The sequence below is a fragment of the Gopherus flavomarginatus genome, chromosome 24, assembly GCF_025201925.1.
Source record: "Gopherus flavomarginatus isolate rGopFla2 chromosome 24, rGopFla2.mat.asm, whole genome shotgun sequence".
In the NCBI taxonomy this organism is placed as follows: Eukaryota; Metazoa; Chordata; order Testudines; family Testudinidae; genus Gopherus; species Gopherus flavomarginatus.
Window position 1 is genome coordinate 14460388 of NC_066640.1, and position 15271 is coordinate 14475658.

General features: G+C 58.1%; 1 protein-coding gene across 3 annotated transcripts; it reads left to right on the top strand.

Annotated features, from left to right (window-relative positions):
- The first annotated feature begins 274 nt into the window (after positions 1–274).
- TMEM161A (transmembrane protein 161A) lies at positions 275–14918 on the top strand. 3 transcript variants are annotated; one of them, XM_050934064.1, is made up of 12 exons: positions 275–299; positions 3282–3385; positions 3710–3790; positions 4673–4770; positions 5151–5307; positions 7322–7473; positions 9720–9780; positions 10693–10836; positions 11339–11452; positions 11916–12090; positions 12647–12743; positions 13439–14918. In XM_050934064.1, exons 2-12 carry the CDS (start codon positions 3288–3290, stop codon positions 13708–13710), a joined length of 1449 nt encoding a protein of 482 aa, XP_050790021.1. In that variant the 5' UTR covers positions 275–299; positions 3282–3287; the 3' UTR covers positions 13711–14918. The 3 variants fall into 3 exon arrangements, with proteins under 3 accessions (XP_050790021.1, XP_050790020.1, XP_050790019.1); XM_050934063.1 differs by lacking the exon at positions 275–299 and adding an exon at positions 357–455; XM_050934062.1 differs by lacking the exon at positions 275–299 and adding an exon at positions 2504–2536.
- Positions 14919–15271: the final 353 nt, after the last annotated feature.

Here is a 15271-nt window from a genome sequence, read left to right on the forward strand (position 1 = left end):
ATTTAAGGAAGGTCACTAAATTGTAAAGCACAATCAAAGTACACCATAGACCCCGCTGGAGAGACAGGAGCCAGCTGCCCCAGTGTCGCACTCACTGCACATCTGGAGAGCCGGCAGCCACGTGGGGGGAGGGTCATCCATCCAGAGCACATCTGGAGATGGTCGAAGTCAACCGGCCCCAGAGGCGTGACAAGGGAAAAAAAACTACAACTCCCGACATGCAATGCGCCGGACTCCTGAGAACCGGAACCAGGTGGGAGAGGAGGAGCGGGGCAGCCTTTACCCAGCACCTCTTTGCCGTGAGTCAAGGCCCGCCCCTCTCCCAATGGCTGCCCTATCATTGGCTAAGTCTCTGGCAGTCACCTGCAGAACGGCCTTTGATTGGTTGTGGGAGGGCTGGGGTTCCACGCGCTGAGTAGCAGCTGGCTTATTGCGCGCGGTACGGCTCCAGCATGGTGAGTGCGCGGTGCTGCCGGGACCCCGCTGGGAGCAGCCCCTGGCAACCTGCCCCCCTCCCCCCCCGCCAACCTGTGTGCCCCCCCTCGCCCCTGGCAACCTGCCCCCCCAATCTCCCTCCCTCCCCCCCAGCCAAGCTAACTCCTCCCCTGCCCCAGCCCCTGGCAACCTGCCCCTCCCCCCGCCAACCTATGTGCCCCTGGCAACCTGCCCCTCCAATCTACCCCCCCGCCCCAGCCCCTGGCAACCTGCCCCCCCAATCTCCCTCCCTCCCCCCCAGCCAAGCTAACTCCTCCCCTGCCCCAGCCCCTGGCAACCTGCCCCCCCCCGCCAACCTGTGTGCCCCTGGCAACCTGCCCCCCCAATCTACCTCCCCGCCCCCCCGCCCCAGCCAACCTAGCCCTCCCGCCCCTGCAACCTGCCCCCTCGCCCAGCCCCTGGCAACCTGCCCCCCCCCAGCCAACCTAGCCCCCCCGCCCCTGGCAACCTGCCCCCCCCAATCTCCCTCCCTCCCCCCCAGCCAAGCTAACTCCTCCCCTGCCCCAGCCCCTGGCAACCTGCCCCCCCCGCCAACCTGTGTGCCCCTGGCAACCTGCCCCCCCAATCTACCTCCCCGCCCCCCGCCCCAGCCCCTGGCAACCTGCCCCTCCCCCCGCCAACCTATGTGCCCCTGGCAACCTGCCCCTCCAATCTACCCCCCCGCCCCAGCCCCTGGCAACCTGCCCCCCAGCCAACCTATGTACCCCCCCTCGCCCCTGGCAACCTGCCCTTCCAATCTCCCTCCCTCCCCCCCCAGCCAAGCTAACTCCTCCCCTGCCCCAGCCCCTGGCAACCTGCCCCTCCCCCCGCCAACCTATGTGCCCCTGGCAACCTGCCCCTCCAATCTACCCCCCCGCCCCAGCCCCTGGCAACCTGCCCCCCAGCCAACCTATGTGCCCCCCCTCGCCCCTGGCAACCTGCCCCTCCAATCTACCTCCCCGCCCCCCCGCCCCAGCCAACCTAGCCCTCCCGCCCCTGCAACCTGCCCCCTCGCCCCAGCCCCTGGCAACCTGCCCCCCCCCCAGCCAACCTGGCCCCCCCGCCCCTGGCAACCTGCCCCCCCCAATCTCCCTCCCTCCCCCCCAACCAACCTAACTCCTCCCCTGCCCCAGCCCCTGGCAACCTGCCCCCCCCAACCAACCTATCTGCCCCCCCGCCCCTGCCAACCTGCCCCCCCCCAACCTACCTAACTCCTCCCCTGCCCCAGCCCCTGGCAACCTGTCCCCCCAATCTACCTCCCCGCCCCAGCCCCTCGTAACCCCCCCCTGCCAACCTAACTGGTAACCTGCCCCCCCAGCCAACCTATCTGCCCCCCCAGTCCCTGTCAACCTGCCCCCCAACCTACCTAACTCCTCCCCTGCCCCAGCCCCTGGCAACCTGCCCCCCCAACCTACCTCCCGCCCCAGCCCCCGGCAACCTGCCCCCCCCCACCAACCTAACTCCTCCCCTGCCCCAGCCCCTCGTAACCTGCCCCCCCAACCTCCCTCCCTCCCCCCAGACCTGGCAACTTGCCCTCCCCCAGCCAACCTCGCCCCTTCCCCTGCCCCAGCCCCTCATAACCCCCCCAATCTAACTGGTAACCTGCCCCCCCCAGCCAACCAACCAGTCTCCCCCCTCCCCAGCCAACTTAACTTCTTCCTGCCCCGCCCCAACCCCTGGTAACCTAACCCCCTAACCAACCAAGCAACTTCTCCCCCCCACCCCAGCCAACCTAACTTCTTCCTGCCCCAACCCCTGGTAACTTAACCCCCTTCCCCCCACGCCAGCCCCTGGTAACCTCCCTCCCTCTGCCCCAGCCCTGGTAACCTAACCCCTGCCCTGCAGCAGTGCCCTTCCCCTGCGCTTTACCAGACCCAAAAGCTTCCTGCCCCAGAGCAGTTGCTGCACTTCACTGGTGAATGAAACCCGCTGGCAGAGGAGGCGGCCTGGGACCTAGAACGATCTGAAGTATCAGGGCCGCTCTTCCTGCTCCTAGAAATGGGTGGCTCCTATAAATGGGTCTTCATTTCCTCGCCAGGCTGTGATGGGGGTGCAGCTGGTGGTGAGCCTGCTTACAAAGTGGGGATTCACCCACGAAAGCTCATGCTCCAAAACCTCTGTTAGTCTATAAGGTGCCACAGGACTCTTTGCTCCTATAAATAGGAGTTCACCTAGTGCCCTTTCCTGGGGCTTAGGAAGGCATTGCTGCTGCTGCAGGGGAGGTGTCTGTATCTGGTTTCCAGGCCTTACAGGCAGCATGAAATGGCTGCAGCGTATCTGCAGAAGTATCTTGTGTCTCCTTTCTCCAGCTGATTGTTAGAGGGTCTTTTTCTTTCGTTTCTCCTCGAGAGACGGATGGCAGCACCCTGACCTTGCTGTCCTGGCCGCTGCAGCTTAGTGGTTTATGCATTGGGTTTGAAACACGCAGGCTCCCGTCAAAAGCCAGGTTTGAATCCTGGAAGGATCCGCCTGGGCCCCAACTTTCTGAATTAAACAAAGTCCTTCAGGAGACACCAAGGCTAGGAAATTTGTGTCTGACTGGAACCTAGGGGACTACACAAACCTCTGTGCACCAAAGTCCCACGTTGTGCATAGGCCCTCTGCACTCAGCTGGGTTCAGAGAGCACCAGCTATATAGAGGATAGTTTTGGAAAACCCAGACGATCCCTTGGACAGAAAAGCCACTGAATGCTTGTTTGTGCGCCCAGGAATCTGGGCAGGGGTGTTCTGGCTCAGAGGATGTGCTGCGATGGGCAGGAGCCCTGTTGCTGACTTTGTGGTTCTGATTGTCTTTGTTTCCTCGCCAGGCTGTGATGGGAGTGCAGCTGGTGGTGAGCCTGCTTACGGCCAGCATCATGCAGAAGATGTCCCCGCACTGCTCCTTCGCTCGCTGGCTGCTCTGCAACGGCAGGTACTGGGGCTTTTCCAGCCAGCTCCAAACTGATGCCCCTGTTCTATGCTTGCATCTCTTCCTTCAAACACTGCACCCCAATCCCCACCCCTTCGCTATTCCTGCCTTTGGCTCCCGGCTGCGTGCACACCAGGCTCTGCCTAAGCACCACATCCCAACTCTTAGCACCCTCCCCTGTACAGCCCTGCCAACATCCTACAGCCCCTTCTCCAGACGCCTGCAGTGTTTCTGGTTTTCTCTCATCCAGTCAGACGTTTCTGACCCCCCGCAGCTGTTTGTTTATATTTTGTCCCATCAATGACCACCTCCTATACCTCCCTCCAGCCTGTACCGCTACAAGCACCCTTCGGAGGAGGAGTTGTGCGCCCTGGCTGGGAAGCAGAAGCCCAAGGCCAAGCGAGACCGGTGAGCAGATCCCCTGCTGTCCATGGTTTGTTATTGGGCGTGACGATTGGAAGGTTTGGAGTGAAAATTGTGCCTCTCCTCTTCCAGGCCTGACTTCTCCAACCTGCCCCCATCTTTAGGGAAAGACGCTGTGGTGGGCAGTCAGGGCAGGGGATCAGGCCTGGGGTTTAATAATGGTAGCACCCAGAGGCTCCAGTTGGGGACCTGGTGCAAGATGCACGCAAATATGCGCCCATCTGAAACAATGGCACGTTCTGTTGCGTTACCTACACTGGTCCAGTTGAAGCAGTGAAACACACGCACACTGTGAGTGTGGACACAGCTGTGTCTGGATAAATGTGCTGGTGGGGAAATAAGTTATACCAATAGTTCTCAAACCATGGGTCATGACCCTGTTTTCATGGGGCTGGCATTAGACTGCTGGGGCCTGAGCCCTACTGCCAGGGACCAAAGCTGAGGCCCGAGGGCGTCAGCCCTGGGTGGCGGGGGCTCAGGTTACAGGCCCCCCGGCCTGGAGTAGCAGGGCTTTGGTGGATTCAGGCTCCCCCCAGGGTCATGTAGTAATTTTTATTGTCAGAAGGGGCTCATGGTGCAAAGAAGTTTGAGAACCTGAGTTATACTGATAGTCGCTTTTATCCTGGGGTAACTGCGTCTACATGATGCATTGTACATGTATAACTGTACCACCCTAACTTACCTAGTTATACCAGAACCAAATTTGTGTGCGGACCAGGGCTAAGTCTACGGTAAGTGACAGCAGCTGGAGACAGCCAACGGAGGCAGGGAGCATGAATTCTAGCTCTGGGGGCTGCTATCCAGGAACTTTGTCCCACCCTCGCTGTCCTCTGTTCCTGCCATTCTGAGCCTGTTTCTCTCTCGCAGGAGGCCGAATGGGGTCGCAGAGGATAAGCCCCTGTCAGTGCCCAAGGACATCAACCTGCACTTGGAGACCACCCCAGTAACCACAGTGGATGCTCTTGGTAATTCCCACACATCAGAGGCAGTCTGTGCGCAGTGGCTGAAGGCCTGTGGGGTGGAGACAGGGGCGTGACTGACCTGAGTTTTCTAAGACAGAGCCAGGGAATAGACCCCAGGAGTCCTGACTCCCAAGCCCCCCTGCTCTAATCTATGGGACCCCAATCACTTCCCAGAACCTGTTACAGAACCCCAGAGTCCTGATTCTCAGGGCCTTTGTTCAGGCCCATGGCCCTGTGAGGGCCAAAGGAGTTCAATTAGGGAAGTGTCCCTCGCTGCCCCCCCTCCACACGCACACACGCTGCAAGGCGGTGGGGGCAGGGTGAGCTTGCTCCTTGCACACTGGCTGGTGGTGACAGCCCCGTGTCTCTCTGCCCGTTCCCAGTGCTGCGCTATTTCCTGGAGTACCAGTGGTTCGTGGATTTTGCCGTCTACTCTACCCTCGTCTACCTTTTCACTGAAGGCTACTACTGTCTGGTGGACCCTCAGAAGGAGATGAATGTTGGCATCCTGTGGTGCCTGCTTACAGTCGTCTTCTCCTTGTATCCTTCCTTTCCTACCCTGCCCCCTCTGCCGTGGGGGCTGGAGCAGGGTTCCCAAGGGGGGCTGGAATTCCCTAACCACGTGCCGGGGTCTGGAAGGAGAGGGCAGTGCCCGCAGCTCCGTAAGGCTGCCAGCGAAAGGCAAAATAACGGAGGAAGAAACCCACCATCCTCTTCAATCAGAAGCCTGGCTAAGGCTGAATGGCTTAATTTATGGACTTATAAACAGTTCCCTGACAAGTGATAAAGCTGCGTAATGAGAGCCTTCCCCTCTGAGAACCGGGCAGGGGCCTGCTGCAGTGAGTGCTTTACGAGGTGCTAATGCCATGGCGGCTGCAATCTGTATGGATGGAAGGGCTCATGGACACTTTTACAGGCTGCAGTAAAGCAGGGACGCCTGGGCCGTCTGTCTATCCTCATTGAAAAGGCTGCCGGCCCACTCCCCGGCGGTTTATTTAGGGTTTATGTGAACGTGTACATAGCACCGAGTAGCCTGCCAGTCCCTCCCCCTTCCCTGCGGCTGATGGATGCAGGGCTCCGGGGGATTGGCAGCACGGGCCGAGCCTTGGGGCCTGGCTGCTAATGGGGGTGGGGAGCAAAACCCGGCCTTGGGGACCCTAAAGAAAGGGCTTGAATTGTTTCCTGTCATTACCCATAATCGCCTTGTTGCCAGCAGGCGACACCCCAGAGAGCCCCTCTGAGTTAACCTCTCAGGCCTTCCCCGTAGGTGCAGTCACACGCTTCTCCCCCTCTCCGGCCTGGCCCCAGGCTGTGGCACCCAGCAGATCGATCGTGCTCAGCCTGCAGGTCGGGCCGCCTCACCTGCTCGCAGCTCTTCCCTGCAGAGCATGTGGCCAGGGGTGGATACAACAACCAGGCAGCGGCCCTAATGCCAGCGTATTTAACCTCAGCAGTAGGCACAAGGCATCCCGCCCTAGGTCCCGATCGTTCAGGGAAACCCTGATTCTCCCCTTGGCAGGAGGCTGTGGTATAAACCCCTCCCTGCCACAGTCACCTGGGAGGGGCTGCTGGCAGCCAAGTCAGCCCTGCCTATGCTGTGATCATCTGAATGGAGAGGGGAGAATCCCCTTTGGCCTCGGCCTGTCCCTCGTAGCTAGCAGGGCCTGGTTTGGGGGGGCTGAGCTGTGCTTCTGAGAGCCTGCCAGCTTGGCAGAGTGAGCCCTGGGGTCAGGCCCCAGTGTGTAACCCAGAGGGACAAAACCTCCCCATGCTGGGCCACCTGTTGCGTTGATTGTGTCTCCCCCCACACACACTCAGGCCCCAGTGAGGATCTTGTTACAGGAGCCTCCCCCAAATGAGATCGGGGGCCCATTGTGCCAGCTGCTCCCTAGACCTCTGCTAACAGACAGCCCCTGCCCCATAGACAGACCAAGGCGTTGGGGGATTCGCCTCCCTGCCTTACAGATGGGAACTGAGGCCCAGGTTGGCTAAGTGCCTTACCCAAGGCCACACACAGAGTGACAGAGCTGGTCTCTCATCACCATGACTACAAGGGCCTTCCTGATGGCTGCAGCCCGGGTCTCTCCCAGCCCTCAGACAGTGACTAGATAGAGGCATGTGTTTGGTTTCATACTGGTTTGTAGTCCCCTATGAAAGGTGCCAGATCCACGTTCTCTGAGGCTCAGGCACGCATGTCCCCCACTCCTGAGCGCTGCTCCTCGTCCCTGTTGGGGGACTCACTGCCAGACCCGAGGGGGCAGCTTGCTCTCCGTGGCCCACCCAGCCTTTGGCCTCTCTGCCACGGCCTCCAGTCATGGCCTCCAGCCATGGCCATGCATGAGAGGGAGACCTTTCTCCATTAGGAGTTACGCTGAGGCCCAGCAAACTGGCCTCACCCCGGGGCCAGCAGGCAGGAGCCATCCGAAGGGGGAGAACTGTCTGTAGCCACCAAGCGGGGTCCCCTGGTGTGAGATGTCTGTTCAGTGAGCGTTTGAGGCTATGTAAAGGCCAAGCCCCGCTGGTTTCTTTAACACCAACCCCCCTGCGCCTGCAGCAAGATCTTCTTCATGGTGATGCACCATTACTTCCGCTCAGAGGAGGGGGGCGAGCGCTCCGTCTGCCTCACCTTTGCCTTCTTCTTCCTCCTCATCGCCATGGTGGTGCTCGTCGTGCGGGAAGACTACTTGGAGTTCGGCCTCAACTCGGGTCAGCGAGCGGTGGGGCTGGGGCCATGCCGGGTTGGGGGAGAGAGCTGGGGATTGGGCGGACGGGTGGATTTGAGCACCACAGCAGCAGGTCCCTCAATAAGGATGAGCCGGGCCTGCCCATGGACTTACCAGCTGTGGTTGGAACTGTCTGCAGATGTGGCTGTGGCAGGGGACGTATCTGCATGCGGTGATCCTGCTAGTGTGCACCCATGGCTCTGTGCTTCGGGATCCGATAGTGGGAGGGGGGCCCATTACCTCTGTGTGCCCAGATGTACTGGGGGAGTTGTGCATAGCACCGTTGTTCTGTGACCAACCCCAGTCTATGGTAGATGCAAGAGTGTGGCAGGAAATCTGCCCTGTTTGGCCATTGTGGTACAAACCTGTCCCCATGCATGTTAAACTGTTAGACAGCCCTGCAGGGGCGTTTAGACTAAGAAAAGCGCTTGAAGTTAGTTTGGGATGAGCCAAGCCATTCTGGCTAACCTCAATCTCTTCCCTGATATCAGTGCAGGTTAACCCTTAACTCAGTCAGCTAACCCCAATCTAACGTCAACCGCTCCTAGCCAGACAGGCTCACAGACATAGGCAGGCAGGTTGAAGCTGTTACAGTGCTCTCCCTGATGCAGGAGCTTTTGCTGTAATGATGGGCCCTGAGCACTGTGCTATCCATGGCCCAGGTAGCCACTTTATTGCATGGAAAAGCACTTCCCTTGTATTCATTTAAACAGTAAACCTGTGGAACTCACTGCTGTAAAACAGCACTGAGGCCAAGAGCTCAGCAGGATTTTGTGCAAAAAGATTAATATGGAGGACAAGACTATGTAATGTTACAGCAGTAAGGATTTAAAAACCCCAAGAGTTTGAGAAGGGCTAAAAATCCCCAAGCTCCAGGGCATTAGCCAACTCTAAGTAGCTGGGGTCAGGAAGGAACATTCCCTGGGGACAGGTTAGCCCACTGCTGGGTTTCCTGTGCCTTCCTCTGAAGCAGCTGGTACTGGCCACTATTGGAGACAGGAGACTGGACTAGGTGGATACTGGCCATCCCTGTATTCCGATTGCTGAACAGCGTGCAGACCTGCCCTGGGCATGGTTTTGGACCCAGCTGTAAGCAGCCTGGTGCTCCGTGCCAAAGGACTGCCCCACCCAGTCTTTGCAGTAAGGTCATGTGATGCGACGTACCACCGTGGGCTCTGAATCCCCCCCCTGCTTTTGTCTAGTTAAATGCTGGATAATTACTTTTACTGCTGGTTTTTATCACCCTTTGACCAGCCACATTGGTGGGGTGGCAAAGGAGCCTACGAAGGGCTGTCTGACTAGCTCCTGGGAGCCAGCAACTCCTCGCAGGAGACGGCCTGATTCTGCTCTCCCTTATAGCCCGGGAAGTCTCCTGCCAGCAATGGGGTTACTCCCTATTTTCACCAGTGGAAGTGATGAGGGATCAGGCTCTCTCTGCCCGATGAAATAGTGCTGTGCAGAAAAATGACCCCCAGACTCCTCTCCAGATGAGCCGTTTAGGGGGCTGGAGGGTGGGATGCGCTTGCTTTCAGTCTGTGGGTTTGGGGTTCTGTTTCCCTACTCGTTCTCTTGTTACAACCCCTTAAACAGATGAATAATATTTATCCCAGCCAGCTCCTTGCACCCCAAGGGATCTCACTGTCACTCACGAACTGACCCACCCACATGTGCGTAGCTCTAAAGCTTGGAGTCCCACATGTCGGGAAGTGCTCTGCTCGATCAAATTGCTCCTCGTGTGGACACACTGCAGTCTGGCACAGCTGTGCTTGGGCCGGTCTAATGTTGTGCTCCTGAAGGAGAGAGGGGGGTTGACTGTGTCAGTATGAAGCGGGTCTTTGCCATTATAGCTGCATCCATGCTAGACGCACTTTGCTGGCATAGTTCATTAGTACGCCGGCACTCATAAAGCACACCAAAGTAGTTTTTACCATTTCCAAAGCAATATAAGCGAAACTTTAAAAAGGCCCCTTTACTGGACTCAGCGTGTCTCCATGGGATTCTATACTGATATTACTGCAGTGGTTTAAATTCACCCCCTATCTGATACTGGTATAACTTTTCCATGTTGACTAGCCCTTAGATGCTTTTGACCATTTCACTCTGAGTGACTTACTGAGGAACCTGCTGTAGCGACTGGAATAAAGCTACACCATTGCTTTCCCCGTCACCTGCTGCCTCTTCCCTTCCAACACAATCTCTCCTACTCACCCATGTCTTGGTTTTCTACAGGGCTTGCCAATGTCAGTGATAACCTGGAGATTTTCTTAAAGCAGCAAGGATGGGAATGGACGTAAGTGTGGCCGAGCAGATAATAGAAAGGCACGTGGGATGGGGGGGGAGGTTTGAGCTTTTTGAGTCTTTGCAGCCATTCCGGTCACCAGTTCAGCAGCCTTCTATAAGGTGGCTGAGTTTCAGTTCCATAGAGTAAGTATTTTTATTTTCATTGGATTTTTTGTTGCTCGTTTTTTAACCTTTGAAATATCAGGAATGTTGAGTCTGATTTTGCTGGAGGATTTCTTGGAGGTCTCAGAGATGTAAGCTGCCTTTAACTGAAGAGGGGAGAGGGATAGCTCAATGGTTTGAGCATGGGCCTGCTAAACCCAGGGTTGTGAGTTCAGTCCTTGAGAGGGCCATTTAGGGATCAGGGGAAAATCTGTCAGGGACAGTACTTGGTCCTGCTAGTGAAGACAGGGGACTGGACTCAATGACCTTCAAGGTCCTTTCCAGTTCTATGAGATAGGCATTTCTCCATATAGTTAGAAGGGATGGGAGGGCTTGAATCTTTAACAAAGACTATTTTTCTCCTAAGTGTGTTTTGGACATTGGAGTTAAATGAACGTTAACTAACCTGACAAAAACAAAGACTGAATAAAAACACCTTACCCGTCAGATTTCTCTTCTGTGATGTCATAATGCCACTAGTTCCCCAGCCAGCCACCCATCCTCTTCTGGGGAGAACCAGGGTCAGAAAGGCTTGGAAAGATTCTCTTAATGCTAGCATTATGGAGCGAACCTTTCCCGACCTTTTTTTATCCATCAGATAGAAGCATAAAAAGGGCACAAGGTCTGTGTGTTTTCGCTTCTGCTGGTCCCTGAGGAAGAGCCTTCCCTGTCCTCGTGCTAACTCGGCCACAGGCTGAATTCTGTCTGTTAAATGTCGTGGCCTTATCTGACCCTTGATGACCCCGCTCCGTGTCTGCAGAGTTCCCATCACCAAACTGACCTTCAAGCTGGGGCTGGTGGCCCTTTGTTCGTTCATTGGCGCATGTCTGACGTTCCCGGGGTTGCGACTGGCGCAGACTCACCTGGACGCTCTGAAGATGGCTGCGGACAGGCCAATGACCCAGTTGAGTAACCTCTCGCTTGTCTTTGAAGCAGCCAGCGTTATTGGTGGGCTGTGAGATGGCACAAGGCCGCCACCCCGGCTGCTGTCTGACCATGTGGGGAGCTCTGTTCCCCTGGGTACTGCCCCACCCCAGAGGTGGCAGCAGTGTGAGCCATGCACAAGCCCTGTGGCATGGGAGATGCTTTGCAGATGTAAAGCAGAGGTGTCATTCAAACACAGGGGGGTGGGGGTGTAGAGACAGGAGCTCTGCCAGGAAATGGACCTCTGATAAGTTTGACAGGTCTATGCAGGTGCTCACTGTATGCTGGGGGCAGGACATGGGCCAGGTTCCCTGGCTCTGTCCCTCTAAAATCCCTCCCCCTCTAGCTCACTCCCCTCAGATACCCGGAGGGTGTTGCTTTTCCCGAGGGGGCCAGCTGGTTGAGGGTGCTGCCCTGGGGCGGAGATGGGGGAAACCTGGACTCTGACAGGCTCTGACTCCAGTTCTTTGTCCCCCCGGCAGGATCCTGCTCCATGCGAGTTTCCTGGCACCCCTGGTCGTGGTGCTTATGTGGATCAAGCCCATTTCCCGAGACTTGCTGCTTCATGCACCCATGGGGAAGCAAACGGTCCAGATGTGAGTGGGTCCCTGTGCTCAGCAGACAGGCAAAGGGGAGGGAGTGTTCAAGTCTGCTCCCTTCCCCATCCACATGGTGCAGACATGGGTCCGTCCTGTGCCCTGTGCTACCCCCGGCCATCCCAGCATCCGCCAGTGCTTTGTTAGTTCAGACGTGCCACATGAGTGCTTGGTAGAACCAAGAAATAGAACCCAGGAGTCCTGGCGCCCCGATGCTCCTGCCTCTAACTGCTAGACCCCACTCCCCTCCCAGAGCTGGGGACAGAACCCAAGAGTCCTGGCTCTGTCTCTGTCCTACTATTGGTAACAAATCTGACTTTTCTGGCAGTGCTGGCTAAACTCCCATCAGACCCTGCTGTTTCTGATGTGTCCCTTGCTGTATAGTCCAGGCACTGTCCAAGCTGTGCCCTTTGCAGGTGAATTCTGCCCCCTTCACGCTAACTCTCCTGTCCTCTTGCCCCAGCATGTCGGACTCTGCCTACAACTCCACGCGCCTCTGGACCATTGTCGCCCTCTGCCTGCTGCGCCTGGCCATGACGCGCCACCACCTGCAGGCCTACCTCCAGCTGGCGGAGCGCTGGGTGGAGCAGATGAAGAGGGAAGCTGGGCGCATCACCGCCCTGGAGATCCAGCGCAAGGTGGGCGCCGGCGAGGCACAGAGTAACTCAGGCAGCTGGGCAAAAAGCAGATTCAGACTCCGTGCTGTGGAAACAGCCCAGGAATCTGAGGCCGGTCGCTCTCCAGCCTCCTCGGAGGCTTGTGAACCAGCTCCATTCAGCCAGCCGTAGGACCCTGGGTCCCAGCACCCCTCAGCTCCAGAGAGATCCCCCCCCTCCTGGCTGTAGCTAGATCTGTTCCCTTGTAAGCACCAAGCCCGAGACGGTGCGTGGGCGACCCACACCGGGGTCTAGACAGCACTGGCCTTGGGCAAAGACAGGAGTGTTTCCTTCCCTCTCGGTCTCTTTCCTTCCTGGCTCTCCCCTCTAGTATGGGTTTTACAGCTGCACCGTGCAGGCCTCATTCTGCCAGGCCCAGCCCCAGGAGACAGTCCCTTCTGCATGGGCAGGAGAGAGGCACCGAGAGGGTAGTGACTTGTCCAGGCTTGCAGAGCCATCTGGTGCTCCTACCCACGAGGTCGTGCGCTGCCCTGCATCGCTCACGTCCCATCAGTGCTGATTCCCTCTCCGTTTCTAGGTCGCGAGGATTTACTGCTACGTCACCGTGGTCAGCCTGCAGTACCTGGGCCCCATCATCCTCACGCTGCACTGCACGCTGCTTCTCAAATCTCTGGGTAGGGAGCCGGCTGGGGGCTGGCGGGCCCTTTGCAACTTGCCACCCCAAGAGGTGGGAGTCGGGGGGGGGGAACCTTTCAGAGCCTTGCTTAAGGGATCCACATCGGGACTGCAGTTTGGAGCAGGTCACTGGAACTGCGTCTGCCTCCAACTGCTATCCCTGGTTACCTCTCTGCTGCAGCTGAGGGGCCCTGTGTGAAATGAGTTTGTTGGGTCTCAGGCCACTGCCTGATGGGCAGTTGTCCAGGGCCCAGACTGAACAGGGGTCCCTGCACCTGGGACTGGCTGGCAGGGGAAGGGAGCCCTAGCCCTAAACATCCAGTTTGGAAGGAAGGTTCGGTGTCCTGCTGCAGGGGTTGGGAGGGCAGATTGTCCCACATCTGCAGGTTCATGCACCTCCTGCAGTGGCTGGTGCTGGCCCTAGTCTGAGCCAGCCTGGCTGGCAGTCCCTTGCTGGTCTGTAAACTGGGGCACACCTCCCCTGGGCCTGAGTCACCGTTTGCAGTGGGCTGAGCAGGGCCAGGAAACACCCCAGCAGCTGGGGGACAGGACAGGTGCTGCAGGGAGCAGTTGGAGGGACCTGTCCCCTCAGGGCTGGCTGGGACTAGAGGGGTGCGCTCTGCCCCTGCCGGGATGGGGGTCAGCTTGGCTCCCCTCATGCTCACCAGTCCCTCTTGTCCCCTCTGCCTTGCAGGTGACTACTCGTGGGGCCTGTTCCCCGAGCACACACCCATCTCCCCAGGGATGGGCGCTGCACCAGCCCGGCCCGCTGTTCCCTCAGCTGAGGAGGAGGGAGGAGAGGACATGCAGGCCACAGTGGCGCAGATCACGGGCGCGCTGGGCGCCATCCTTACCCCGCTTTTCTACCGCGGACTCTTTGCCTTCCTGACCTGGTGGGTGGCTGTTTGCCAAGTGATCACCAGCCTCTTTGGCCTCTACTTCCACCAGTACCTGGCAGCCTCCTAACCACAGCTGCAGCAGGGCCCGGGTGTCCCGTGACCTGCAGGGCTCCAGTGTGGAAAGAACCCTGTGGGCTACCTGCCACGGGCTGGGGCTGTGACTCGTTCCCACCCAATGGCTCTCTGCCCTGCGTCCAGCCCATCTCCTCTCCTGCCTGGGCACACCAGCTGCCCCCACTTTGTGTAGAGACAACCAGCCTCCCTGCTGGGACACACCTGTCAGGCTGAGGCCACTGGCTGGTTGTCTGTGCCTGCCAAGGGGGCAGGAGTAACGCGGCCGGGGTGTTGGCATATCAATGTCTCCCCAGCCTGCACTGGAGCCGGTTGGGAGATGTAAGGGGGGGCCCCAAGCTCAGCCAGAATGGGGACAGCATCTTCTAGGCTATTTCTCCCCAACTTGCTTCGGCCAAGCAGCTCCCTCTCCCCTACATGGCTTCTTGTGCATGGACCACGTTTTACTGCCAGCATCCCCCTGACTGCTCAGGTACCCTCGCAGCCAGCGATTCTAAATCCAGCCTCAGCCTCCTCCCCCACCTCCCACCCAGGAAGGAGCCTGCTGGTGGGTAACATGAGATGGTTCAGCTAGGAGCCAGAGACCTAGAGGGCTGGGGGGGGGTCTCTGGGGTCATGAGCAGGCGTTAGGGGCTGGGACCCTGCACAGGTGTTGGAGGGGTCTCTGGGGCCTTGTGCAGGTGTTGGGGGGGGTCTCCAGGGCTCTGCGCAGGCATTGTGGGGTTGGGAGGGGGTCTCCGTGGCCCTGTGCAGGCATTGACCCCAGTGCAGCATGCTCCCATTCTGCTCTGACATGGCCACACAGGGCAATGGAGGAAGGGGGACTAGACCTGCAAGTCAAATGGGCCTTGCCCTAGATTCCCCGACGCAGCCGAGCTCTAATGCTTGGTGCTGCAGGAAGCGGGGGGCTGGGATGATGCTGAGGCTGGGGAAGGGGGAGAGGACGCTGGCTCAGAGCCACACCTAGAAGCCGGAATGGAAATCCCTGGTGCAGCAGAGGAGCCGGGCTGGCCACAGGGCAGCCTCCCGCATGGCAGACAGAGAGGTGGCTGCACAGCACCCATCCCTTGGCCCAGGTGTCAGGCGCAACCCGGATCCCGTCACTTGGGTGCCTGCTGCTCTAGGAGCCGGGCCCTTTTGCTGCTCCGGCTCTCGCAGCAGGACCCCAGAGCAAACGCCATCCCAGCAAGGAACTTGCAGCCCTTGCCTGTGCTTACCAGGCTTGCACAGCTGGGCCGGGCTGATGGTCATGGCGGGCAGGCATGTGTTGTGGAAAATCACTGATGAGCTATTAGAACAAAGTGTTTTTTTGGTAGCTTTATTTTTGCACAGCTCAAGTCCAAAAAAAAAAAAAAAAAAAAAAAAAAAAAAAAAAAAAAAAAAAAAAAACAAAAAAAAAAAAAAAAAAAAAGTCCTACCACGGCCAAGGCCCTCGCTCCCTGCAGGGGCAGGGGTTGGACGTTTGCCCTGGAGGGAGCTTAAAGGAGGGCATAAAGAGCGATTCTCCCTAAGACTGGGAGTGGTGTGCGTGGGGTTTCTGGGGCCTGCATTTGATT